The following is a 27036-nucleotide window of genomic DNA, read 5'->3' as shown; positions in this document are numbered from 1 at the left end:
CGAAAAATCAGCCCACGGCTACATACAGTGTAATTGTGAAAGAGCATCTTTGGTGATTTGGTAACTTGCCCAGCAGCAAGGACTCATCCTGTTTATCTGAGCACTACCTATATATTCTCATAGCTTCAGGGATAGACATCCCGTCAACAGCGTAGTCCCTCAAACGGAAGACACTTTGACATGTTTATACTGTGTTTTGGCACTAACTCATTTAAAAAAAAAAATCCTGATTACCGAAAGCTTGTCCTTGAGGTCTGGTCACCCCATGTCATTGAAAAGCCTAGTGGTATTCATTCATGAACTTCCAGTCTTCTATAAAGGGCTGTTCATTCATAGCCAGGGCAGCTCTTTTTTTATGCGCTGGCAATTAAATAACTCTTTGTAAGCGGCAATGAGCTACTTGTTAAGTGGTCTTCACTAATGCAAGTGCAAACATGAGGTGAAATAGCCCTTTTTTCCCCCCTCCTCCTGAAAGGGATGATTTTTTATGTTAAAGAAAATAAAAACGTAAAGGAATTTCAGTGAGATTCAGCATGTTCAATGCTTGTTGTTCCAAAATCTCCTTAACTGGAGTAAAACAAAAATTGTGAGCTCCATGTATCTGGCAAGTTAAGGTTTGGGGGTTTTTTTTTACAACATGGCTTTGCTTTCCTGACTCTTTTAAAAAAAACGGTTAAAATATCTTTTTTTTTAAAAAGTATACACACACAAAAATAATAATTTTAAAAAAAAAGTGCTCTGTTACACCAGTATAAATCTGGAGTGAAATCCATGGGATCTAATTCTGATCTAACATGGTTTTACAACAGAATCAATTTCAGTGATCAGAATCTGCTCTTCAACCAAGTTACTTTCAGATTTGCTCAAATTCCGTGAACTGTTCTGTGATTACCCTCATCTACTGTCTTTACTCAGGCGAAATTCCTGCAACCTGGGTAGGGATGGTAGGATCTGGCCCTTAAGGCACACCACAAGGTGTTGTTGTAAAAAGAAGAGCAGGATCTAGGGAGTCTGAGGAAAGAGAACTCTACATCCTGTCTGTGCTATGAGATTTAGCTTTAAGGGCTGTGCAGAGGGGAGGGAGAGAGAGAGACACACACAGCTTGCAATTTATCTGGGCTAGGCAATTAACATAATGTGAAAACTTCTTTCACTGACGACTGTCTGAAAATTGCTGGGTGGACTGGCAGGCTGGGAAGATGAAAGGGAAGAATGCAGGCTGAGGGATTTTCTTTCACGCAATAGGGTGTAAGGGCCTTCTACCCAGATACGTTTCCTGGTTCTTTTTACTCCTCCCGCGCAATTTCCTGTTCCCCCCTTTAATTTTGTCTTCGTGGGGAGCAACTGCTTTTCCTGTCTCTTCACATAGGACAGTAGTCGAGTGTGACTTTCACAGACTCATTACCCCCTTCTCCCAAGTGCATACGCTGAGGTAGTTGCAGAAGGTTAGGGTAAAAGTAATTTGATACCAGGCTCAGTTCTTCCCAACCCCACTACGACCTCCTCTTCCCCCGCCCCTTCTCTCACTCAGCTCTTTTCCCCCCTGCTTGCTGCTTATTTGGTGCCAGGTTTCAGTGGATAGAGTTATATGAAACAAAGTATTGTGAGGCACCAAAGGGGGGAGGTTGAAAGACCCATCGGGGCACACCTAAAAGTAGGCAGAGTGAAGCCTGCAGACTTGCAAGGCTGTTTCCCTTTTACATAGCCCCATAAGTGCATTGCACCAACAGTGCCAGCCCTCCCCCCAGTCATGTTTTTGGTGAGTAGGTTGACAACAACTTACCTTTCTAGTTTCCAAACATGTGCAGTTGGGCCCATTTTTAGTAGCTGCTTCCAGCAACTGGAGAAATATTTTCCTCGCTGGCATAGAAGTGAGGAAATTAAAAGTGTGTGGCTGGATTTATTTTTTAAAAGCACAGTACTGTACTCTAAATGGAATCCAAAGACTTGAAAATGCCTCTGTTGGGGAAACAGGCATATTAATAGTCAGTAAAAAGCAGAGAAAATACAGCAATTGGACGGGCTAATTTAGCCACTATACTCTCCTTCTGTCGTTCTTTCTTCAGGCTTTTATTGTGCTATATTAAGGTGCTACACAGGTTTATTGGGAAGAACTATCAGGCATTATATCGCTAGCAGTGGAATGGGTTTAGGAGATGTAGTTTTAGGAGAATAAATAAGGAAGTGGTATTTATTCCTCATAACACAAGAACTAGGGATCACCAAATGAAATTCATGGGCAGCGGGTTTAAAACAAACCAAAAGGAAGTATTTCTTCACACAGTGTGCAGTCAACCTGTGGAACTCTTTGCCAGAGGATGTTGTGAAGTCCAAGACTGTAAGAGAGTTCAAAAAAGAACTAGATAAATACATGGAGGATAGGTCCATCAGTGTCTCAGCCAGGGTGGGCAGGGATGGTGTCCCTAGCCTCTGTTTGCCAGAAGCCGGGAATGGGTGACAGGGGATGGATCACTTGATGATTACCTGTTCTGTTCATTCCCTCTGGGGCACCTGGCAGTGGCCACTGTTGGTAGACAGGATACTGGGCTAGATGGACCTTTGGTCAGACCCGTATGGCCATTCTTATGTTGTTCTTATGTTGTTTGTAAGAGATCTTTACCTGCTCATTTGTGTGTGTGTGTGTGTGTGTAGATTTATTTTGGGAAAGTGATATTACTTTCTAACTTTCAGCTCTGAACTTGGTTTCTGTTTGTTTTTGTTTAAACAAAATATTAGAGATTAATAGGTCCCAGATCTTAACATGTCTATAAAAGCTGGAAAGATATTAGTGAAGAAGCACAGAGCTGATGGACATAGCTAGTGCTGTTATGACTGTCATAAGATACCCCCCATTTCCCCTTCCGTTTCGGTCCTCTCATCCCATCTCAACCCCAGTAGCAGCAACTGTGGCTTAGCGGCTAGCAGGAGGGATAGATACAACTGAAAGAGGAGGGTAGGGCTAAAAGAACTGACTTTTTTTTTTTCTTTTCTTTTTTTCTTTTTTTCTTTTTTGTTAACAAATGCAAGACTTCCGGTCTCCACCCTGCCACCACAAACCACAGTCTAACTGCAGTTCAGTCAGATTTATAGTTCATCTGACGTCTGAATCGTAGCATTTATTACCAGGGTTCCAGCTATAGGCGTAAATAGGCTCTGTAAATTATAGCAGATGATCTGTTGTGCCCTCCATTCCCGTTGAGCAATGTTTAACTTGCCTTTTATGGCTCCCCTTTTGGGGAGAAAAATTATATATGAACAAAGCTTGTCTAGGCTTACAGCCTTTGAAAGCAAAGTGATCTATGGAGTCTGTCAGGCTGTGGGTACCTTAGCCCTCATCCTGGCTTACCCACACTTCACATAGAAAAAAATCTCTGCGGCTGGTGAGCAGCTCCAGTATGATGTTATCCACATTGATTTACTGTTGCTTAAATTGATTAGCTGCAACGAGGGTTTGAGGGTGGGGAAGAAATCAATTACTATAGGTACAGTGCTCATCAGTTTTCATCTTCCAGAGCATTTCACAGGGTATGTCTTCACTGCAGAGTTAACTCAGGTAATAGGCAGTGGGATCTGAGCACTCCGGGTAGCCTGGCCTAGATGCCTGCAGTGTCATCCCCGACTTACCGTGTCCTCACTGGTGCTGCACTCACCGGCATGTCTCGCTAGGACATCTGGGGGAACATCCCATGCTTCTCTGTGCCGCAGTTAATCGAGACGCTCTGTGATTCTTTCCCAGTGAACTGTGGGAGAAGTTGTCTGACCTTCTGAGCTCATGGGGGGAATTGTGGGAACGCATTGGAGGACTATCAGCACTTGAGCGGTTTAGCCTGTGTCCTCACTGCAGAGTGGGCGAGTTATCAGCCCAAGTGAAAGCCTCATTCTGGCATTAGCTGGAGTAGTATAAGGTACCACTGCACTTGGGTGAGAGATTTTTGTGTGTGTGGATGGAACGGCAGGGGATTAGGGGCAGCACCTTAGTAAGAGTCTGGGATAGGTGCAGTGAAGACAGACCAATGGACATCAGCTAACAACTGCTTACAACACCCCAGAATATTCAAATATTCTCACCCTTGTTTTAGAGCTGAGGAAACGGAGGCAGAAAAGACCAGCTACTAGCAAGGCTGCAGAGGACATGGGAATTGGAGCACAGATTAGAATGGCAAGAGTTAATTGGCTCCCATCCCTGTACTTAAACCACTAAGTCAGGCCTCTCTTTCCACGGGCCTGTCTACACAATAAAGTTGTGCCACTTTAAACTATATCAGCATAGTTGAAGAGATACCGTCCACTCATGTAGATGCAGTAACACTGATATAAAGGGACTTAATACCAATGTAGTTTATTCCTGTTCAGAAAGTGGAATAAGGTATATCAGTGTAAGGAACCTTCATAGTGTTATAACCGTGTCCAATTTCTACTGTTATAACTGTTTCAGTAAAAAATTGCACCAAAGATAGTCATATTGGTACAAAATCTGGGTGTAGCTCTCTCTTGATCTCTTTTTATGGTCAAAAGGCCAGTTTTTCATCTTCACAAAGTGCCTAAATCCCTTTGAAAATCTGCCCCAAAGAGACTGAGAGTAGAGCTGGGAGTCAGGTTCTGTTCCTGGCTTTCCCAAAAGCTCACTGTGTGACTTTGAGGCAAAATCATTTAGGATAAAATTTTCAAAAGCACCTGAGTGACTTAGGAGCCTAATAGTCCTATGATATAGGATCCTAAGGCAAAATCCTCAAAGGTATTTAGGTGCCTCACTTCCCTGGTGCCTAAATAGCTCTGAGAATCTGGGCTTACATCCTTTTGACAATGGGACTTAGGCTCTGGTCTTGCCTAGGGATAACGATAATAATCACAGGTCTTTGAAATGCGCTGTCAGAACTATGGGAAGAGGGTGATCTTTAAGAACTCAGGATTTATAAGGTTATGTTATTTATCTCTGTTGTAATAAATCTCTCTCTTTTTTTCCCCTCTTTCTTGCTGTAGATTCCCAAGTTCTTCAGGGGCCGGGGGATCGGTCACACTGGTGCGTGGTGGCATACTGGGAAGAGAAAACGCGTGTGGGCCGGCTGTATTCTGTCCAAGAGCCCTCCCTGGATATCTTCTATGATCTACCTCAGGGGAACGGCTTCTGCCTCGGACAGCTCAATTCAGACAACAAAAGCCAGCTGGTGCAGAAAGTCCGCAGCAAAATTGGCTATGGCATCCAGCTGACTAAGGAAGTGGACGGCGTGTGGGTATACAACCGCAGTAGTTACCCTATCTTTATCAAGTCGGCCACACTGGACAACCCCGACTCCAGGACGTTGCTGGTTCACAAAGTTTTCCCAGGATTTTCCATCAAGGCTTTTGACTATGAGAAGGCATACAGCTTACAGAGACCTAACGACCATGAGTTCATGCAGCAGCCATGGACCGGATTTACTGTTCAGATCAGCTTTGTGAAAGGCTGGGGCCAGTGCTACACAAGACAGTTTATCAGCAGTTGCCCATGCTGGTTGGAGGTTATTTTTAATAACCGATGACTTGAGACAGAGTGGACTCATGACATTATAACTACTTTGCTGCTAATATTTCCTTCTGAGTGCTTGCTTTTCATGCAAACTTTTTTGTTTGTTTGTTTGTTTGGTGTTTTGTGTTGTTTTTTTCCCCTCCCCTGTTTTGAGAAATAGCTTATGGAAAGATTTTTGCCTTGGTATTTTGATAAATATATATATATTTTTAATGTGTGAATGACCAATAACTCAGAAGGGGGAAGAGAAGTTGTGGGAGGGGATTACATAAAATAATCATTTAATGCCACTGAAATTGTTACCCTCAGCGATTGGTGGAATTCAGTCACATGCTGTTTGTTACAGCTCCCTCATAAAAAGGGTTTATACGTGTTTTTGGCACACCGGAGGTCTTCTGCTGCCAGATGTCTCGTCGTCCCCCTTGTCATGCGGAGTGCTCGCACACACAGGGCCATCTTGCTGTAGCTTCTGCCTAGAGCGGTGGCACATTCCCGCTGCTACTTGTCAAAGTGCAGCACCTTCACTCCTGTGATGGTAAACCAAGTTCCCCCCCAGTGGCGACCACCCTGCATTGTCCCTGACACAGAACAAATGTATGTGCCGGTGCACCCGGGAGGCATCAGGAGCCAATGCAGCAAAGTGAAACTATCGTTCAGTTCCTTGCTCCTCTTTGTTTGTTTTTTTCATCTTTTTTCATGTATGCTTGTTGCTTTATTTAAAGATCACGTCTTGTCACTGTTATGCCAACAGTCCATGGTGGAAGCATGGGTTTTGGAAGACGCATGCCCACACTTTGAGTGCTTTTATTGTTTTATTGATACTATGAGGAAAAAAAAACATGCATGGCCCATGCTTTTCAATTTGAGCTGAGATGCAGCCTTGGTGAGAAAACAGAAACCTACAAAAAGCAAGCAAACAACAACAAAAACTGGGGGAAAAATGTATTCATGATCTTTGGTCCATCATAACCTGCCTTGATCAGGTTAGAGCGATACCAGTCGTATCCAGAAATGCAGTCGCTCTTTCATTTCTTCTTGAATTCATACACTAGTATGATACTTTTACACTGTTCTTAGCTCAATGAGCATGTTTAGACCTTAACATAAGCTATTTTTCTAAATATAAAGGTTTAAATGAACAAGAGAAGCATTCTCATTGGAACTTTAGCATTGTAGTGCTTTGGAAATAAAACAAAAGAAAATGGAAAAAAAAAGGACTCCTTAAAAAAAAAAACCTTGAGATTTATTAAAGAAAAAATGTATTTTATGTTATATATAAATATATTATTACTTGTAAATATAAAGACGTTTTATAAGCATCATTATTTATGTATTGTGCAATGTGTATAAACGAGAAAAATAAGAAAGATGCACTTTGCTTTAATATAAATGCAAATAACAAATGCCAAATTAAAAAAAAAAAAACACGAGATTGGTGTTTTTTTCTATGGGTGTTATCATCCAGATGAATGTTTTTTCTAAAGGAGTTTATGTTCCATTAAAAAATAAAAATGTACACTTGAGCTGACATTGTGCAGAGTGACTCTTTTATGGGTGGGGGTGGGGTAGATGGGGGCGAAAAACAGCCTACCTGGAGCTGGGGCTAAGTACCCATCTATGGGATCTAGCAGACATTGCTATTTAACTAAGGGAGACAACTCTCACAATATGGGCGCTGCTCAAGTCAGGTTTCGGAAGGAGGGTCGGCAGGAGGTTGGGACTCAGGAGATGTGACATCAGTTCCTGGCTCATCTGAAAACTTTGTGTGTGATTTTGTACAAGTCACTTAATCCGATCTTCAGTGATGCCAGCACATGCTGGATTTCTTCCAACGCTGGCTTCAGCTGCTGCAGGTGGTTGCTACTCCCCCACTCTGCTTCCCAGTGAGTGGGAGCAGAATCTGGACAGAATGGGAGGCAAAGCCCATGACCCGGCTGGGGAGAAGAGGGGAGTAGGGCAAGGGTAGGGGACAACTGGCTCCACCCCAAGTCCAGCCTTGCAGAGCTCAGGAACTCTGCCTCTTTCCCACCACAGTGGGCATATGTGCCCATCCCCAATTACTGTAGTTTCTGAGCACCTCATGCTCCTTCATATATTTATCCTCAAAACACCAGTGTGAGGTAGACGATGCTGTCATCCCCAGTTTACAAAGGGGGACCTGAGGCCCAGAGGACATGCCCTCAGACACCCAGGAAGGCTATAGCAGAGCAAGGGTCTTGAATCTGGTCTCCCAAGTGCCATAAGCACTGTCCCATGCGCTTCTCGCAGTGGTCACAACTTGGAAACGTGTCAGCCATTACTGGGAGAAAAAACATGCCCCAGTCTGCCCTCCATTGCATGGTGCAATTCCCACTGAAAATCAGGCGGACCGGTATGCTGTACGATTAGCCAGTTAACTAAGGAGCAAAGGGATACCGCTTGAAGCGTGGCGTTACAGTAGATGTCAGAGTGCTTCGTATTGCAAGTACATAAGGCTTGTGTTCAGTAACTAGATTATTGTATCCAGGCCCTAGGTTTTAGCAATGAGACAAGCTATAAGCTTTACAACAGGAGTGCAGGGAAGAAGTTAGTGCCGGGGGAAGGGGGGAGATTACAAACTTTTAAGTGTAAAAGTGGAGACAAAAATTCCAGGGCCAATTGTTTAGTAAATACACCTTTTATCATGAAGTCTTTCACACTAGCTAGCTATGGTACCATGAAAATGCATCCCCCTCTGGGATGGAGGGCAGTCACCAGCTAGCACAGAGAACACTGGACCGCAAAGGGGATGGGAAATTTTAGTCAAAGACACTGGAATGCTGTCTACTATCATGGACAATGTTAAAGTGTCACGCTAAGCAGGCAGGCCGTTCCCTTTTTAAGGGGGTCTGCTGAGAGAGCCACACACAATAGCTTGCATAGTAACTCAGCCTGAGCACCTCCGGGAGGAAGGGCTGAGTTGTGTTTGACTGCGACGTGCCAGGGCAGTGAGGTTGACAAAACTGAGGCAAACCTTGGGATACTGGCCAGTTTCCGGTGAATGGCAGCTGGACACTGCATGTTCTAAGAACTTGGGAGGCAGGTGAACCATGTCTTGTCACCAAGATGGGTTTAGGGCACATGGGAAACACATTGAGCTCCTTGGCTGGTGGGTGACTCACCCATCTCCCTGCTGCTAGAAACCGTCTCTGTTACCCTTAGCTATATACTGACTAATCTCTTTCTGCCAGTTCCCAACTCAGCCCGTGGCTCAGAGGGCATTCAGGCTAATGGAATGGGAGTAGGCCTGGACAGAATTGCCAACAGAGATGGGGTATTGGGTCCGGCATTAGGGCACTTTCAGGCGTTCAACAAGAGGACAGGCATACTGAGAGGGTATGGAATCATTTGCGGGGGAGGGGATGTTATGTCACTTGGGTGTGGGAAGAGAAGGGAGGACATGCTGGGGGTTAAATTGAAGGCACTGTATGGATTGTGCTAAAGATCGCAGGGTGGCTTTCTCCTCGCCACCATCCCTGGGTGAGGCGATACTCAGTCTCTAGGCCCTTTCCGTTCCCAGCCTTTTCGATGACTCAGCCCTGGACAGGGATGCCGGTTGTGATGGTGTTTTTGGTGACACAGTTTATAAATGCCTAGGCTAGGAGAAGCGCTTTAAGCCAGGGACTGTGGTGTCCTATATGTTTGAACAGCATCCAGCATGATGGGGAAACTGCTTATGACTGACCCCGCTGGGGAATACAAACCAAATATGTATTTCACTAGGCACGGACCACGACCTCACTTGGGCACATTTCACCCTGGCCATCAGACCGTCAACTTTCTGTCAGGAGCTAGGTTTGAACTGGAGACCGAAAGGTAAAAGGCTCAGCATCCCATTACCAGCCTCCAGCCTTTCCTCTTTAAACAGGGTGTTAGTGTCAAGTATTGGGGATAGCCGTGTTAGTCTTTAAGGTGCCACCGGACTCCTTGTCGTTTTTGTGGATGCAGACTAACAGATTTATTTGAGCATGCGCTTTCATGGGTAAAAACCCCACTTCTTCATGGAGTGAAAATTACAGATGCAGACATAAATATACTGACACATGAAGAGACGATCGTTGCCTCACAAGTGGAGACCCAGTGTTGACAGGGCCAATTCGATCAGGGTGGTGTAGTCCACTCCCAATACTAGATGAGGAAGTGTCAATTCCAGGAGAGGCAAAGCTGCTTCTTTAATGAGCGAGCCACTTCCAGTCCCTATTCAAGCCCAAATTAATGGTGTTAAATTTGCAAATGATTTTTAGTTCTGCTGTTTCTCTTTGAAGTCTGTTTCTGAAGTTTTTCTGTTTAAGTATAGCTACTTTCAAATCTGTTATAGAATGTCCAGGAAGATTGAAGTGTTCTCCTACTGGCTTTTGTATGTTACCATTCCTGATGGCCAATTTGTGTGCATTTATTCTTTTATGTAGGGACTGTCCATTTTGGCCAATGTACATGGCAGAGGGGCATTGCTGGCACATGATGGCATGTATAACATTAGTAGACGTGCAGGTGAATGAGCCTCTGATGATGTGGTTGGGTCCTCTGACGGTGTCGCTAGAATAGATATGAGGACAGAGTAGGCAACAAGGTTTGCTACAAGGATTGGTTCCTGGGTTAGTGTTTCTGTGGTGTGGTGTGTAGTTGCTGGTGAGTATTTGCTTCAGGTTGGTGGGCTGTCTGTAAGCGAGGACTGGCCTGCCTCCCAAGGTCTGGGATAGTGAGGGATCATTTTCCAGGATAGGTTGTAGATCGTTGCTAATGTGTTGGAGAGGTTTTAGCTGGGGGCTGTACATGATGGCCAGTGGTGGTCTGTTGTTGGCCTGTCCTGTAGTAGGTGATTTCTGGGTACCTGTCTCGCTCTGTCAATCTGTTTCCTCACTTCCCCAGGTGGATAATGTAGTGTTAAGCATGTTTGATAAAGATCTTGTAGGTGTTTGTCTCTGTCTGAGGGATTGGAGCAAATTCGGTTGTATCTTAGGGCTTGGCTGTAGACAATGGTTCGTGTAATGAGTCCTGGATGGAAGCTGGAAGCATGTAGGTAAGTAGTCTACACTACTGCGCAGGGTCGATCTAAAATACGCAACTTCAGCTACGTGAATAGCGTAGCTGAAGTCAACGTACTTAGATCTACTCACAGCGGTGTCTTCACTGCAGTAAGTTGACAGCTGACGCTCTCCCGTCGAATCCGCTTGCACTCCTCGTTCTGCTGGAGTACCAGAGTCAACGGGAGAGCGCTCAGCAGTCTATTTATCGCGTCTATAGTAGACACGATAAATCAACCCCCCCCCTTCCACTGGATTGATTGCTGTCCGCCGATTTAGTGTAGACAAGCCCTTAGAGGTCAAATGTTGTGGAAACTTCATCGAGACCATAATTCGGTTTGTTTTCTTAGTATTCTCTGCCAGCCGATGTGAAATATTCAATTATCATGTCACAGCTTTTGCATGGCCCAATGGCCAGTCTAGCTGAGAATGCTGGTTTTTGCTCGAGGTTCAAACGTATCTGCCTAAGAAATTCATATGGGGCTAGATCCACAAAGGTATTTAGGCTCCTAACTGCCACTTTAGGCAAGTCCAACATTTGTCTCCTCAAAAACCCTGCTCAGATGCTGCCTAAGCCCATAGGGGCTTAAAATCCCTCAGCAACTAAGTCTCCACTGATAAAGGCCCTCCCCTCTCCCCCCCCAAAATCTGCCAGTGAGCATGTGAACAGACGTGTCAGTCCCAGTGTTCAGTGCCTAGATCGCACCTAAGGCTACGGCTACACTGCAGAGCGTACACCAGCGCCACTCTACCCACGCAGAGCCGCCGCTGTAGCACTCTTAGTGCCTCGAGCTCGCCCGTCGACTAAATTGCGAGCGGCGGTAGCTAGGTCAGCGGGAGAAGCTCTCCCACCAGCATAGTGCTGTCCACACCAGTGTTTAGTTTGGTGTAACTTACATCACTCGGTGGGGGGGGAGGGGCCTTAGTTACGCCCCTGAGTGACACAACATGTACCGATATAAGCGGTAGTGTAGATGTAGCCTTTGCCTTGCAACTGAAAGTCGCCGTAGTGCGCCCGTGGCCTATGTGTCAAGCTTGGTGTTCACCTGTCTTGCTAAAAGATGGAGCCCCACACAAACCACGGCTGCAGAAGGAGGTGAGCAACACACACACACACACACACAGAGCAAACAGACAGGATGTGGGCGACCCATGTCTAAATCCTCTCTCTGCCTGACATGGAGCAGTGATTCATATAGTCACGGATTCCAAGGGCAGAGGGGGCACCTGTGCTCATCAAGGCTGACCTGTATACACAGGCCACAGAACTGCCTCAAAATAATTCCTAGTGCAGATCTTTTAGCAAAACATGCAATCTTGATTTTAAAATCGTCAGTGATGGCGAATCCACCACGACACCTTGGTAAATTGTTCCAAGGATTAATTCCTTCTCCCAATGAACATTTTATGCTTTATTTCCACTGAATTTGTCGAGCTTCAACTTCCAGCCCTGGCACCACTTTATACATTGCTCTAGAATCATGTAGCTACTTATAGACTGTAATCAAGTCACCCCTTAACCTTCTCTTTGTTAACCTACATAGACTGAGCACCATGAGTCTATCATTATAAGGCATGTTTTCTAATCCTTTACGCATTCTTGAGGTACAGTTCTGTACCCCTCCAGAGTACCAACATCCTGCTTGAATTGTGGGCACCCGAACTGGACACCATATTCCAGCAGCAGTTGCACCAGTGCCAAAATAGCCTCTCTACTCCTACTTGAGAGTCCCCCGTTTGTGCCGCCGAGGAGCACATTAGCTCTTTTGGCCACAGCATCATATTTGATCTCATGTCTCCCACTTGTCTGTCCTAACCACTGGGCGATGGAGTCTTTCTGATGCTGTCTCTGGCCCAATGAATATTTCATTTATACAAAGTGGAACAGCGTCAATGGGAGAGGCTGAATGAGACTGGAAAGCTATGAAGCAGAGCTGAGCAGAAAATTTCCAACCAGTGTGAATATTTAGCACTTATGTGATACTTTTATTTTTAAAAAGAGAAGCCGCTTCTTCCAGTGATTAAAGCAGAGGCACTCTCTCGCTCTGTGGGACCTTGGACAAGCCACTTTTTTAAAAAAAAAATCTGTACCCCAGTTTTCCCTTCTGCAAAATGAGGATTACCAAAGCCGCCCACTGCTACGGGTTGATTTATTCATGTTTGTACAGCAGCCTGAGCATCTTGGATGAGGTGTGCAAAGAATTATAGAAACTTTATGAACTTTAACTAAAGCAGCCTCACAACAAGCCTGTGGTGTAGATGATATCTGTTCCATTTTTATGGATGGGGGGAATGAAACAGAGAAGTTAAGCAACTCGCTCAAGGCCACAGATGGCTTCCGTGTCAGAGTCAACATTAGATCTCAGGAGTGCAGACAGTAATTACAGAGTGCAATAAAGTAGGTACAAACCATCGAACTTTTTGCTGACCAATCACATGTGAAAAATGCTTGTATCGTCAAGCTGCTGAGACTAGAATAGGGTCAATAATGTTTCATGTACCACAAGGAGTAGCGCTAGGCTGAAGAAAAAGTGTTTGTTATTTAACTTTGTTTTAAGACCAGTGCTGCAATCCCAGCAGATTCCCCCAGGCTAAATCGGTTTGGGTACGGGATGGGAGTCTGCCATATTCCTGCCAGAAGCTGCAGGAAGTGGTGTTGGTGGTTCATTAGGCGGTGTCTTCTTCTGAGCCAAATACCGAATTTATGGTCTACCACAGAACTAAGGGGTATTGTGCACTCAAGGAGCCTCCTTTCAGCCTCCTTGCCCACATGCTCAGGGTCTAACTGATAGCCATATTTGGATCAGGAAGGAATTTCCCCCTGGAGTCAGATTGGCAGAGACCCTGGGGGAATTTTGCGTCCTCTGCTGCATGGGGCACGAGGCACTTGCAGGTTTAAACTAGTATAAATGGTGAATTCTCAGTAACTTGAAGTCTTTAAATCATGATCTGAGTGTGACAGGTTGGGTCACAGAGAAAACCCCTTGTGAACTGCCACCTGATGTGCTGGGACTACCTCTAAGCCCATTTTCCCTGGCAGCTTGGGACTTCAGTGCCCTGCCCGGTTGTGCCAGACATGCTTGCCTGCTACAACCACAGACCCAGGTCTGAACTACTTCCCCCTACAAGCTGCAGGCTTAACTGAAAACAGCTTAAGAAGTGTTCCTGTCTCCAACACTCAGATGTCCAGCTCCCAATGGGGTCCAAACCCCAAATAAATCCGTTTTACCCTGTATGAAGATTATATAGGGTAAACTCATAAATTGTTTGCCCTCTATGACACTGATAGAGAGATATGCACAGCTGTTTGCCCCCTCAGGTATTAATACATACTCTGGAAAAAAGAAAAGGAGGACTTGTGGCACCTTAGAGACTAACCAATTTATTTGAGCATGAGCTTTCGTGAGCTACAGCTCACTTCATCGGATGTAGCTTACGAAAGCTCATGCTCAAATAAATTGGTTAGTCTCTAAGGTGCCACAAGTCCTCCTTTTCTTTTTGCGAATACAGACTAACACGGCTGTTACTCTGATACATACTCTGGGTTAATGAATAAGTAAAAAGTGATTTTATTAAATACAAAAGGAAGGATTTAAGTGGTTCCGAATAATAACAGACAGAACAAAGTGAATTACCAAGCAAAACAAAATAAAACACGCAAGTCTATGCCTAATACAGTAAGAAAACTGAATACAGATAAAACCTCGTCCTCAGATGTTTCAATAAGCTTCTATCACAGACTGGACGCCTTCCTAGTCTGGGCACAATCCTTTCCCCTGGTACAGCCCTTGTTCCAGCTCAGGTGGTAGCTAGGGGATTTCTCATGATGGTAGCCCACTTTGTTCTGTTCCGCCCCCTTATATAGCTTTGGCAGAAGGCGGGAATCTTTTGTCTTTCTGGGTCCCCACCCCTCCTACTAAATGGAAAAACACCAGGTTTAAGATGGCTTTCAGTACCAGGTGACATGGTCACATGTCCTGTGAGACCCCCAAGCCCTCATTCCTCCCAGCCTGGCTCACAGGAAGGCCTGCCTGCAAACAGAGCCATCCACAGTCAATTGTCCTGGTCAATGGGAGCCATCAAGATTCCAAACCGCCATTAATGGCCCACACTTTGCATAATTACAATAGGCCCTCAGAGTTATATTTCATATTTCTAGTTTCAGACAAAAGAATGATACATACATACAAACAGGATGACCACACTCAGTAGCTTATAAGGTTTGTAATGCTACCTTACAAGAGACCTTTTGCATGAAGCATATGGCAGTTACATTATATATACACTCATTAGCATATTTTCATAAAATCATAGAGAGTGCAACATCACACTGAGGACTTCAGTAATTCAGCCAGAGGTTAGGGGGTCTATTAGAGGAGTTGTTGGGTGAGGTTCTGTGGCCTGCAATGTGAAGGAGGTCAGACTAGATGATCATGATGGTTCCCCTTCTGGCCTTAAAGTCTGTGAGACATGAAACTAAGGCCCTAACTACTCGTGGTTAACTATCAAAGTTCTGTCCACAGCTCTAATTATGTGTGTCCATCAGACAGCTCCTTAATGACAATATTGACCGTGGTTCATAAGTGAGTGCAGAAGACTACCAGCTTGGCATGGAAACATTTTAAACTCATTGTGCTCTGGAGTAAATGATGCCAAAAAGTGCAGAGAAATAGTGAATCCAGACCCTATATGACTAAACATTCAATATTGTCTTATTGTTTCTGGAGCTGGTCTATCTGTCTTCACCTATTCTCTCTTGCCCTATACTTTCATTGTATGCTCATTGGGGCAGGCATTGCGCACTGTTTGTACAGCACCTCGTACAGTGGGGTCTTGTTGCATGACTAGCACTCCTAAGCGCTACGGTAATACAAACAATAAAGAATAATAATTGCTTTACATGATTAATTGTTTGCTAATGGCTTAACTACACAATAAATTTCCACCAGTTTAATTTAAATCAATTTTAAAACCAATTTAGTTAAATCAGTGCAAAGCCCTGTGTAGACACACTGATCTCGGGTTACGAGTGGTTTCTTGCAGTTTAGTATAAGTTGTAAATCAGGATAGTGCCAATGAAATCAACGCAACTACACCAATTTATTATAAATATTTAGTCGTACTGCAGTAGCGGCTAGAGGGACCAGCCAGGGATTGTGGTATTGGAGACTGAGCCTTTAAGGCAGGGATGGGCAAACTTTTTGCCAGAGGGACACATCAGCGAATAGAAATTGTATGGCGGGCCATGAATGCTCACAAAATTGGGGTTGGGGTGTGGGAGAGGGTGCGGGCTCTGGGGTGGGGATGAGGAGTTTGGGGTGTAGGAGGGTTCTCTGGGCTGAGACCGAGGGGTTCGGAGAGCAGGATGGGGATCAGGGCTGGGGAAGGGGTGCAGGAAGGGATGTGGGTTCCGGCTGGGGGTGCAGGCTCTGCGATAGGGCTGGGGATGAGAGGTTTGAGGTGCAAGAGGGTGCTCTTGGCTGGGATTGAGGGGTTTGGAGAGCAGAAAGAGGATCAGGGCTAGGGTAGAGGGTTGGGGCATGGGGAGAGGCTCAGGGGGTGCAGGCTCCAAGCGGTGCTTACCTCAAGTGGCTCCCGGAACCAGTGACATGTCCCTTCTCCGGCTCCTATGCGGAGGCGCTGCCAGGCAGCTCTCCACACTGCTCCATCTGCAGGTGCCACCCCTGCAGCTCCCATTGGAGTGCGTAGGAGCAGGAGTGGGACCATGCCACGGCTTCCAGGAGCCGTGTGGTGAGGCCCCCCCCTCCCGACCCAGCGCCCTGGACGGAGCGGGGCCAAACTGCGTGGTGCAGCCCCGACCCAGCTCCCTAGCTGGAGTGCTGGAGCGGGGGCGAGACATGTGGTGCGGCCCTGACCCAGCACCCCTGCCAGAGAGCCGGAGCAGGGCCAAGCCGTGTGGTGCGGCTCGTGGGCTGGCTTAAAACGGCTCATGGGCAGGATCCGGCCCGCGGGCCGTAGTTTGCCCACCCCTGCTTTAAGGGCTGAGCTTTCCAGATAGAGTCTGGGCTGGGCACTGCAGTAAAAGGCCATGTTGTTGTTATGCATGCCCATTGTGTTATCACTGAACACCACAGAAATCAGGGTCCCATTGTGCTAAGCAATGTAGACAAATATAACAAAAAGCCCCAAAGACCTTACAATTGAGGTATAAGACAAGGGCCACATGGATACAGATATCTGACAGGGGCTTATCTCTGATCTCAAATGTGCCAGTATACAGCAGACTCCTTGAGGCAGGCAGTGATCTGAAGGGCACACTGAGTCCAGAATTCTGGAGAGGGCCCGGCTAACCCAGGCAAATCTCCCACTGAAGCCAAATGGAGTGTTACCTGAGCAAGGCTGGCTGGATCAGGCTTTAATAGGGTCCAGATGTCATCCAAGAGCACGTCAGACTAAATTACCTCCAAACTGTACATAATCCACCCCATTTCCTGATTTAGACTATGCTTCTGCCTGGATGGTGTCATGTTACATAACACAGCGCAATGGCTGGAAGACAAAGCTGATTCTCAAGCCGGATACCTGCTGGCAAGTTCTAGATCGGCCCATCCTGTGGTGCAGAAGTGAAAGCATCCATGGCATCTGAGAAGCGATTTGCCAGCTATTCTAATTATTTCAGAATAGCCTGGCACAAACCTGCTGCTGCTGCTTTTGGCCATGCTGCTTGCGGGTCTCCTCACACTGCCTAGCCAATGGTACTCAGGGCGGGCAGGCCCCTGTACCCCACATGGAACCCCCACTGATTTCGGTGAGATTCTGCATGGACGTAAGAGTCTACCTGTGCTGAGCATTACAAGATCACGGTCCTATAGAGTGCAACCGTCTGCAGGCCAAGAAGCAGGTCAGTTCCTCATGCCAGGTCAGGGCAGATTGACTGACAGATATGTGTGTCTCTCCCTTGGAGGCCTCACCTAACTCCTCCCTGGCCTACACTTCCAACATAGTCTCTTATCACATCGTCACCTCTTCTTCGCTGGTGGTGGACCACCCTGTTTGTCCATTTCTCCCACAACCACCTCTGTGCTTATTTCCACATGCAACACCCATTCAGGTCCAGCTCACCACAGCACTACCCTTTTCTGATTCCTTTTCCTGTAGTCTCCCTACGTCTGTGAAGCCCACAAGAAATGAGTCGGCATTACTGCGCTGGGCTTCTCAGTGCATCCATGACTACTCCATCTCTATCTTGCTTAGATTGCCAGCCTACCTTTTTGAAAGTGACTCATGATGATCAGAAAGTGCTGAGCAAACAACCTCTGAAAACCAGGGGCCTGTAAGGTGTCTCAGGATGGGTACCTAAAATTACTAGTCACTTCAGAAAATGTATTAGTATCACTATTTATTTATAGTATGGTAGTGCCTGGAGGCCCCAACCATGATCAGGCCCCAGTTGTGCTCGGGGCTGTTTATACACATTGTAAGCTCATCAGGGAAGGGACTGCCTCTTACAGTCTACCGAGGGAAGACAGAGCAAGGGAGGGATGGGGAAACAGCATCACAGAGCAGGGAAGTGCTTGGATGAGGTCAGCTCGTGGATGAAGAACAACTGGCTGAAGTTGAACCCCAGCAAGACAGAGGTGATGCTGGTGAGCAGAGGAAAATAGTCTGACAAGCTTGCAGCCCAGGGGCAGGGGCCACTGGTTGAAGATACACATCCACAGTCAGGCTACGGCTAGGCGCACTCTTCAATTCCTCGCTGACGCTGAACGCGCACGTAGCAGAATTCACAAGTAACACTTTATCATGTCTGCTTGGCTAGGAGACTCCATCCCTTCCTGGGGATGAAGACTTGGCCGCTCACCTGCATTACAACAATGTGTTCTACCTGGGCATGAAATCTTCAGCACTTAGGAAATGCTAGAGGTTCAGACCATGCTCCTCAACAACACAGGCTACTGTATGTATCATATCTGTCCCCCACTTAGGGGAGGCTAGCCCCCAGCTCTGCCTCTTCCGCCCCAACCCCAGCAACTGACAAACCCGACACACCCTGCCCCTCCCCTATGGCCAGAGGAGCCCCGAGCACCTCCCTTCCCACAGCTGAAGGAGCCCTGGGCTGGCTGAAGCCCTGAACCTCTCCCCCGCAACTGCCCGGATGTGCCCTGAGGCCCACCCCCCACCAGCCAGGAGGTGCCCTGAACCCTCCCCCTCCCACCTGCCCATAGGAGCCCGGGCCATCCGCAGCCCCTCCCCAGACCCTAAGCTGCTGCGGGGAAAAGCCTCTCACTCTCGTCCGAAGACACTTTTGCTATGTCCCATGCAGGTTCTGGGGCAGCTGAGGAGGCGGTATTTGCTACACAGATTCCTGGGTTCATCAGTAATCTCCCTGGAGTCCCTGATGAACCCAGGAAACTGAATAGCACATACCATATCCTCAGCCACCCCGGAACCTGCATGGGGCATAATAAAACAAAAACTTCCCCCCAAAACGCCACAACCGGTGGGTCTGGTGGCAGCAGCAGTGCCTGGGGAGGCAGCGCCTCCCCTGGCCTATTATACCCACCGCCCATGCTGTCCTCCACTGGCTTCCTATCACGTTCAAGGTCTCAGGCCTTATCTTCAAAGCACTCCCTGGCCTGAGGCCATGGTACCGAAAAGACCATCTAAATCGCTGCAATGATGCTCATGTTCAATAACTATGCTCCTTTGGAACAATGGAAAGCAACTGTAATAGTAAAGCTAGTCCGTGGGGGAGACAGAACCGTCTCCAGGGGCGGTCTGAGACGGTGCAATGAACTCCCCCAGGCACTAAGGACCATCCCACACCTCACCATTTTCTGCTCCAAGTGCAAGGTGTGTTTCTTTGACCTTGTCTCCTCTTACATAAACACATAGCCACCCGGTATTCTTACATTTAAAAATGAACCAAAAAAACCCCACCACACTCTACCGCAACAAGACACTCCACTGCACATGCATCTCCCCCTGCGAAGGGGAAGGGAGCCCACGTGACAGATGTGGAGCCACTTTGCTCAATGCACGACTGCGAGGCCCTCAGCTACAACAGTAATGAGCGTAGTATAAGACTATGTAGAATAGAAAAAAAAATTTGACTTGCCCAAGAGCACGCGGTTGTTCAGTGGCTGAGCCGGGAATAATATCCAGGGCCCCCTGATTTCCAGCCCAGTGCCCTAGCTTTTTGGGGTGTGGGGTAACTGCCTTTTGTGCCTTGTATCGATAGCACTGATCACATTGTCAGTTCTTAACAAATACACCATCATAACACCAATGAATAATACTTGGCATCATTTAAAATAAATGTGGACCAAGTTTATTCCAACAAACCAGTTTCTCTCAGAGCCGCCCAGATTTCAGTGGTGCAAGCTCAGTCGCAGTTTACGCACCAAGATTAGGCATTTGGAGATTACCACAGTGTGGTTAGTGGCATCAGTTTTTTGTTGTCTTTTTTTTATTTCTTTGAAAGATTACAGAAGCCTGACTCGCCGCTGAGCCTGCTCCAGGGCTGTGCTGCAAATATCTCTTCTGTGTCATGCCTTTCGCCTAATTCCTCTCATTTCTTAGCAGATGATTTGCTTGACTGGGGGAGAATGTTCTCACTTCCTTTACAGCCTGGAATGTGTGTGGAAAAAAACACACCTAAGGGGTTAAAAAAACACCCCCTAAGGGAACTGATTGAATCAGACCTTCAACTAGGGAAGGAAATCCTATCGTCTGACCTGTTCGCTCCCTAGTATGAGCTATACAAATATAGAGGAAGGGCGGGTCTAACCTGCAGGACAGTGATAGGGGTGTGAATTTAAGGCAAGCAGGGAGTGCAAAGAGCATTCAGTCAGGACAAGGAGCAGGGACAGCAGCAGCAGATCTGCTTGAGGAAGGGACGGGACAGCTCAGGGGCCTATGTTACAGGGCTAGGCTGAGGCTGTGTTGTAGGCTCAGAGGCAGATTAAGGTTTCCTGGGGCCCTGGGCCAGAGCAAGTGGGGGGGGCCCCTCCCCACCCCTGAGGTCCCGCCCTCTTATGCCCATTCTGCCTTCAGCCCCACTCACAGCCCCACCCCTTTCTACCCCTTCCCCGAGGTCCCACCCACCCAGGGTCCCCGCCATTCCACTCGCCCCTCAACTACTTTGCTCCTTTTTGCCCCCTCCCCCCAACTGCAGCCCCAAGACTGGAGAAGCTGTCTCCACGCCACGGCCCTGGGGCCGCAGTGGGAAGTGAGTGCTCCTCCAGTCCCAGAGCTGCAGTGGGGGTCCGGGTGTTGGGGCTTCCCCCGCCATCCCCCTCTCTTCGGGGTGCTGGGGCTCCTTTGGTGCTTCTGCCGGAGAGTGGGGTCGGGCGCAAGGGCTTCCCCTGCCACCCCGCAGCCTCTGCCAGGGACAGGGTGGGGCCACTGGGGGCTTCCTCTGCCGGGATGAGGTCAGTGGCTGCTGGGGGGGTGGAGGGGGCCTTCCCCCGCCCCGCGGCTTCTGCCAGGAGGGACGGGGTCGTTGGGTGGGCTTTCCCCCACCTGGGGGCTTCTGTCAGAGACAGGGTTGGGGGGGGCACTGCGGGGGTTTCCCTCGTCCCACGGCTTCTGCCAGGAATGAGGTTGGGGGGGCACTGCAGGGGTTTCTTCCATCCCGCACCTTCTGATGGGAGGGGGTCGGGGGATGCAGGGGAAGCCGGTGGAACCCCCAGTTAGCCGGGGCCCCTGCACAGACCTAGCCTGTTTAATCTCTCTTAAAATGGAAGCTGTTCCAGACCCCTAATCTATTTTGTTGCCCTTCTCTGTACTTTTTCCAGTTCTAATATATCTTTTTTGCAATGGGGTGACCAGAGCTGCGCACAGTATTCAAGGTGTGTGCGCACCATGGATTTATATAATGGCATTATGATATTTTCTGTCTTATTCTCTACCCCTTTTCTAATGATTCCCAACATTCTGTTAACTTTTCTGATTGCCGTTGCACATTGAGCAGATGTTTTCAGAGAACTATCCACAGTGACTCCAAGATCTCTTTCTTGAGAGGTAACAGCTAATTTAGACCTCAGCATTTTGTATGTATAGCTGGGATTATGTTTCCCAATGTGCATTACTTTGCATTTATCAGCACTGAATTTCATTTCCATTTTGTTGCCAAGTCACCCAGTTTTGTGAGATCCTTTTGTAACTCTTTGCAGTCAGCTTTGGCCTTACCTATCTTGAGTAATTTTGTATCATCTACAAATTTTGCCTCCTCACCGTTTACCCCTATTTCCAGATCATTTATGAATATGTTGTACATTTATGAATGTCTCCCTCAAAATCCTAAAGGTTGGACCAGCTATACTTTCATGTTTTGCTCCATATACACATACTTCGCTGTGTGTTCAGATGTTTGGTTGCATGTGTGTTCTTTCAGCATGCTGTCCCAGCTCTGTGCAGATAGCGGAGATAGCAGGCTCCGACCGAACGACCCAATAAATCTACAGACTCGGTTCATAGCGAAGAAACTTGATCAGGTTTATTGTCAACAATGCACAGTCCTAATGCCCCGGCTCCATGGTTACAGGTACACTAACATATGTATGCCTGTTGCAATGCAACTAGTTTCGTTAATGGCGGGACTTTCCATTATCCCATAGGCCAGCCAAAGACACTCCCTCTGAGACTCCATTTTATACACCAATACAAACAAGTTACATGTTACTCCTGACGTATCTTGGTGCCACGCTCTGACAGATTTGGGTGCCACCCATTACTGGTACATGTTGGTTTGATCAAAACATCTCTATCCATTATGCTGTCCTCCTTACCTTATCTTTAGGATAGGTTAGTGTGTTCCTGTTATCTTTGGGGAATGTGCTTGGTATTGAGGTGTTCTGGTACCACTTTTCTGGAAAGTGTTTGCGTATATATTCTTATGCCGAGCACAAGAAGAATTTCACAAGTGTTTCTGTAATATCAGCCCTGTTCTTGCCAGATTCTGTGACCAAGGCCTGCATCTTGCTCACGACTTAACTTTGCTTTATATTAGCAAGTTTTGACCATTACTTTAGCCCGGGCCTCAAGCCTCATACCAGGCCTCTAATACAAGGCCTTATGTTTCAGAGCCTCTTCGTACTACACCCTGAAAGCCTCTCCACCTGTAACTCAGGCCTGGCCACACCTAAAACCCTGGTTGACCTAGCCACATCGCTCAGCAGTGTGAAAAATTCACACCCTGAGAGATGAAGTAAAGCTGGCCTAAGCCCAGTATAGACATTGCTAGGTCAATGGGAGAATTCTTCTGGCAGCCCAGTTACTGCCTCTCATGAGGGTGGATTCACTACAGCCACAAACAAAACCCTTCCATTGCTGTAGCAAGTGTCTGTGGTGCTGTAGCACTTCTAGAGTAGACATACCTTCAGTGAACGCTAATAGGACACAGTGGTCGAGTGCTAGATGGGACTAGCGAGGGAGTTTGGAGATCTCGACTCAGTTCCTAGCTCTGCCACAGGCTTACTGCGTGACCTTGGATAAATACCTTCACTTCTCTTTGCCTCAGTTTACCCATCTGTAAATTGCAACAAAGGTGGTGAAAAATCCATCCTTGTGTATGTCACAATATTCTACGGAAGAGGATTTTTCCACAGTATCTTAATAAATTGTAAGTCGGAGCCAGCCTTGAGCCTGTTTGGACACAGGTACCGTATAAGCTGGATTCTTCACTGTAAACAGGCCCTCCACCTACATCTCTCTCTGACTGATTTGCCTTCCAGCCTTCACTGTGGGTAGATGCCAACAGCCTGATTCTTCTCTGCCCTGTGAAGCCATTTCCACCAGCCATTTTCCACTGCAAAATCAGAAGGGAGTATTTAGAACCACTTAGCACCTGTATCAATGGCTGCCCAAAGAGACAAGGAAGGGAACAGTCAGGCCCCACAGATTCTTCATGGGCACCCAGAAAGGATGACTTTGAAATTGTTATTACTAATGATGCCAGGAAAACAATCTCTCTATCTCCCCACGTTTTGTAGTGCTTGGCTTTGGCTGTGTTCACAGCCCCGTTGAGTTTGCTTTCCAAGAACGTTTGTGCAAATGGAATTTACTGGTTACAGGGAAAGGAAATGGGAAGCTCACACACTTGGGGAATTCGCCATTAGACTCCAGCTTGGTACAGGCAGAAGCAGCCAAAGCAAGGATTGATGCATTGGTAAGGATGAGGCAAAATGGTGCCCAGCCAGGGCCACCTCTGTCCCCACCAAACTCCTCTGGACCCAGAACAATGCAGGGGAAACCTCCTACACACACTCTGGGGGCACCAGAACCATAGGTGCTGGAACTAGGGGTACTGGGGATGCTGCCACACCCCTTGGCTTGGAATGGTTTCCATCATATACAGGGTTTATAGTTTGGTTCAATGGCTCTCAGCACCACCACCCCCATACACATTGTTCCAGCACCCCTGACTAGGACTTAGGTGGTATCTCCCCTCCCCCTAGCCCTGTGGGCTTGAAGAAAGCTACAGAAGAGGCCATTAGATCATCTAGTCTGACATCCTGTATATCACAGTCCATTAAATTTCACCCAGTTACCCCTGCATTGAGCCCAGTAATTTGTCTGAGTGAAGCCTGCCTTCCAGAAAGGCATCTAGTCTTGAGCTGAAGACATCCCCCACTTCCCTTGCTAGTTTGTTCCAATGGTTAATGACCCTCATTGTTAAAAATTAGTGCCTTTGAATTTGTCTGGCTTCAGCTTCCAGCCATTGGTTCTAGTTCTGCCTTTCTCCGCTAAATTTAGTATCTGGTATTTTCTTCCCAGGAAGGTATTTATACACTGTAATGAAGTCACTTCTCCATCTTCCTTACAATAAGCTAAACAGACTGAACTCTTTAAGTCTGTCACGGTAAGTCATTTTTTCCAGGCCTCAAATCATTTTTGTGGCTGTTTTCTGCACTCTCCAATTTTTCAATGTCCTTTTCAAAATGTGGACAGCAGAAATTTACACAGTATTCCAGTATCGGTCTCACCAGTGCTGTATGCAGAAGTAAAATCACCTCCCTTTTTCCAGCTCACTCCTCCCCTGTTTACATATCCAAGGGTCACAGGAGCCCTTTTTGCCAAAACACACACTGGGAGCCCATGGTGCTTTGCTTGCCCACTATGACCCAGTGGCAAGTTCTATTGCATCTCTCACCTGGGCAAAGTCTGGGTATCCCTGATAGACAACGACAGGACATTTGTCCCATCACTCGTGTATGCCGTCTATTTTAGAGATCACGATCAGTTCTTCCCAAGTGTGCTTATACAGACATTGCCCAGCTGTATATTAAAGACAAAAGCTGAGTGCCATCTAAGGATAATATTCCATGTGGCTGAGATCTAAAGAAGAAATGCCCTTGTTGCTGCTGTTGGCTGTCAACCCCACACTCCAGTAGACAGACTGTGGCATCCTTTGCTACAAGGCAGCAGGGAGGTGAAACGCACTTCCAGTGCAGACGTGCCTCGGTGTTCGCTAAAGCCACTTCCTATTAATCTATGTAAGTATGTCATGGCTCTAAACAACCCCGTCAACCAGTTTAAACAGGGGGAGAACTGAAATATACAAAGCTGGCATGTTGCGTACTGAACATCCCTCACACATACGTTATCCCACTGTGCTCCCCTTGGAGATAGTTATGTCTCACAAAATCCATCGTGTCCCTACGTCTAATTCCAGATTGGGCCAAACCTCGCTCTCAGCTCCTTCAGAGTAATTCCACCATTTTCAATAGATCATAAGCTCTTTGGGTCTGGGTGTGTCTTTTTGTTCTGTATTTGTACAGCACCTAATATGATGGATCTTGGTCAATGATTAGGGCCCCTAGATGTTACTGCAATAGAAATTATCTATGGTATTTATATGGCTGCCTTTATACAGTATCTGAGCACCACACAATCTTTAATGTATTTATCCTCCCATCATCCTCTGAGGTAGGGCAGTGCTGTTTTCCCCAATTTACTAATGGGGAACTAAGGCTAGGTGACTTGCCCAAGATCGCACATGAAGTCCGTGGCAAAACAGGGGCTTGCACCCAGGGCTGCCCAGGCCTAGGCTAGTGCTCTAGCCACTGGACAATCCTTCCTGTTATTAATAATCAATAACAATACTCTGGATTTATAGTGGTGTAAGTGAGACCAGCGTCTGGCCCAGTGGTATAATTCACATGAGCAAGGTGAGCACGTCCAGTGCCCCAGGGAAGGCCCAGTCCATGCTGATGAGACTTGGAGCTTATCTCATGCTGCACATAGCCTTTTCAGAGATGGTACTTCACATGATTTATCTGTTTCCCACATGGCTTCACTTCCAGAGACTTCACTCCATCTATCATCTTTTTCACATTTAAAAATACACACTCCTCTCTGTTTGCCTGATGAAAAGTTGGGCACTAGTTTCATTTTCCACCAGGCCCTCTGGCATGGTTCTATCATATTAAAGAGTATTTCAAATTCTTGCTTGTCCTCTGTGTGCTTTCCTGCTCCACCTTCAAATCCCTCCTTAAGCCCTACCTCTCTCCTGACAAGTTCCTCTAAGGATCCCCATGCCTACGGTGCTCCTCCAGACCTTCCCTTTGTCTCACTTTTGTCCGCTTGTCCTTGGTGTCCAAATTGTTGTTCAGGTGAAAGGGAATCCCACTTCCGGGAAAGAGAGCTATGCCTTGTGCATTGTTCCTTATCAGTGCCATGCACACAAGAACACATTGTATTTAAAATCCCTGTAAAGCAAATATTCAGCTCCAGGATTCAAACTACCCAAGGGACAAACCCCCTCATGAAGTGGGGAGATCTGGGCAATTCAATCAACAACAGTCGCAGACTCCGGGCTTCATTCACCATTGCCTTGTGTAGTCAGCTATACCAGTACAAATTAGCTGTCAAACATGACCACATCTGAACTGAACTTTGCAGTGGTGCAAATGGCGGCAAAAGTATTGAGACTCTAGTGAATCAGGCTGTCTTTCTCTGAGGGACTCCTGCTAAATAAACCCGATACATTGCTTTCAGGGTAGATTGGTGTGCAGGTCTCATTTTAAAGAGGTAGTCTTATAAACGGAGGGCCTGTCTTCTTTCTATAGACGTTAAAGCTCCCACAATAATTTCTGTACAAACAGAGGTTTACCCTGTTCTTTGGTCCCTATTCCTTTACCTTGGCTCCTTCCTTCTCATGGCCTGATGCTCACAACGCAGGATGCAAGTCCCATTGCCATCCTCAGGAGCAAATTTAGCCCTGCTGCATGAGAATAGAGCCCTTGCTGTGCGGAAGGATGGTGCACAAACAAGGGGAGGAGAAAAATATGTCTACACACACACACACACACACACGCACACCCCTCTGATTTTTCATCAAAATTTCCAAATTCAAATAAATAAATAAAAATATTGTTAAAAATGAGACCAACTCTGCTGCTCAGCTATTTGCCAATTGGTTGGTGCTCGCTATCCCATTTCAGTGATGATAGATATGTGTTACATGTGTATGTCCACACTACAAAATTATGTCAACCTAAGTTACATCAACGTACAGCCACC

The 27036-nt window shown here is 46.8% G+C and overlaps 1 protein-coding gene across 3 annotated transcripts in view; it reads left to right on the top strand.

The window, feature by feature from the left end:
• SMAD7 (SMAD family member 7) overlaps nt 1-7034 on the top strand; it is a 41796-nt gene extending 34762 nt beyond the window's left edge. For all 3 annotated transcript variants that reach the window (XM_007055157.4, XM_027817554.3, XM_043547068.1), the window contains exon 5: nt 4981-7034. In XM_007055157.4, coding sequence (XP_007055219.1) covers nt 4981-5519 — 539 coding nt within the window. In that variant the 3' untranslated portion in view covers nt 5520-7034. The remainder of the gene's footprint in view (nt 1-4980) is intronic.
• The last annotated feature ends 20002 nt before the right edge of the window (nt 7035-27036 follow it).

Source organism: Chelonia mydas, chromosome 5, assembly GCF_015237465.2.
Source record: "Chelonia mydas isolate rCheMyd1 chromosome 5, rCheMyd1.pri.v2, whole genome shotgun sequence".
NCBI classification, from domain to species: domain Eukaryota; kingdom Metazoa; phylum Chordata; order Testudines; family Cheloniidae; genus Chelonia; species Chelonia mydas.
The sequence above is the reverse complement of the archived record's forward strand: the minus strand, read 5'-3'. Positions and strand labels throughout refer to the sequence as shown.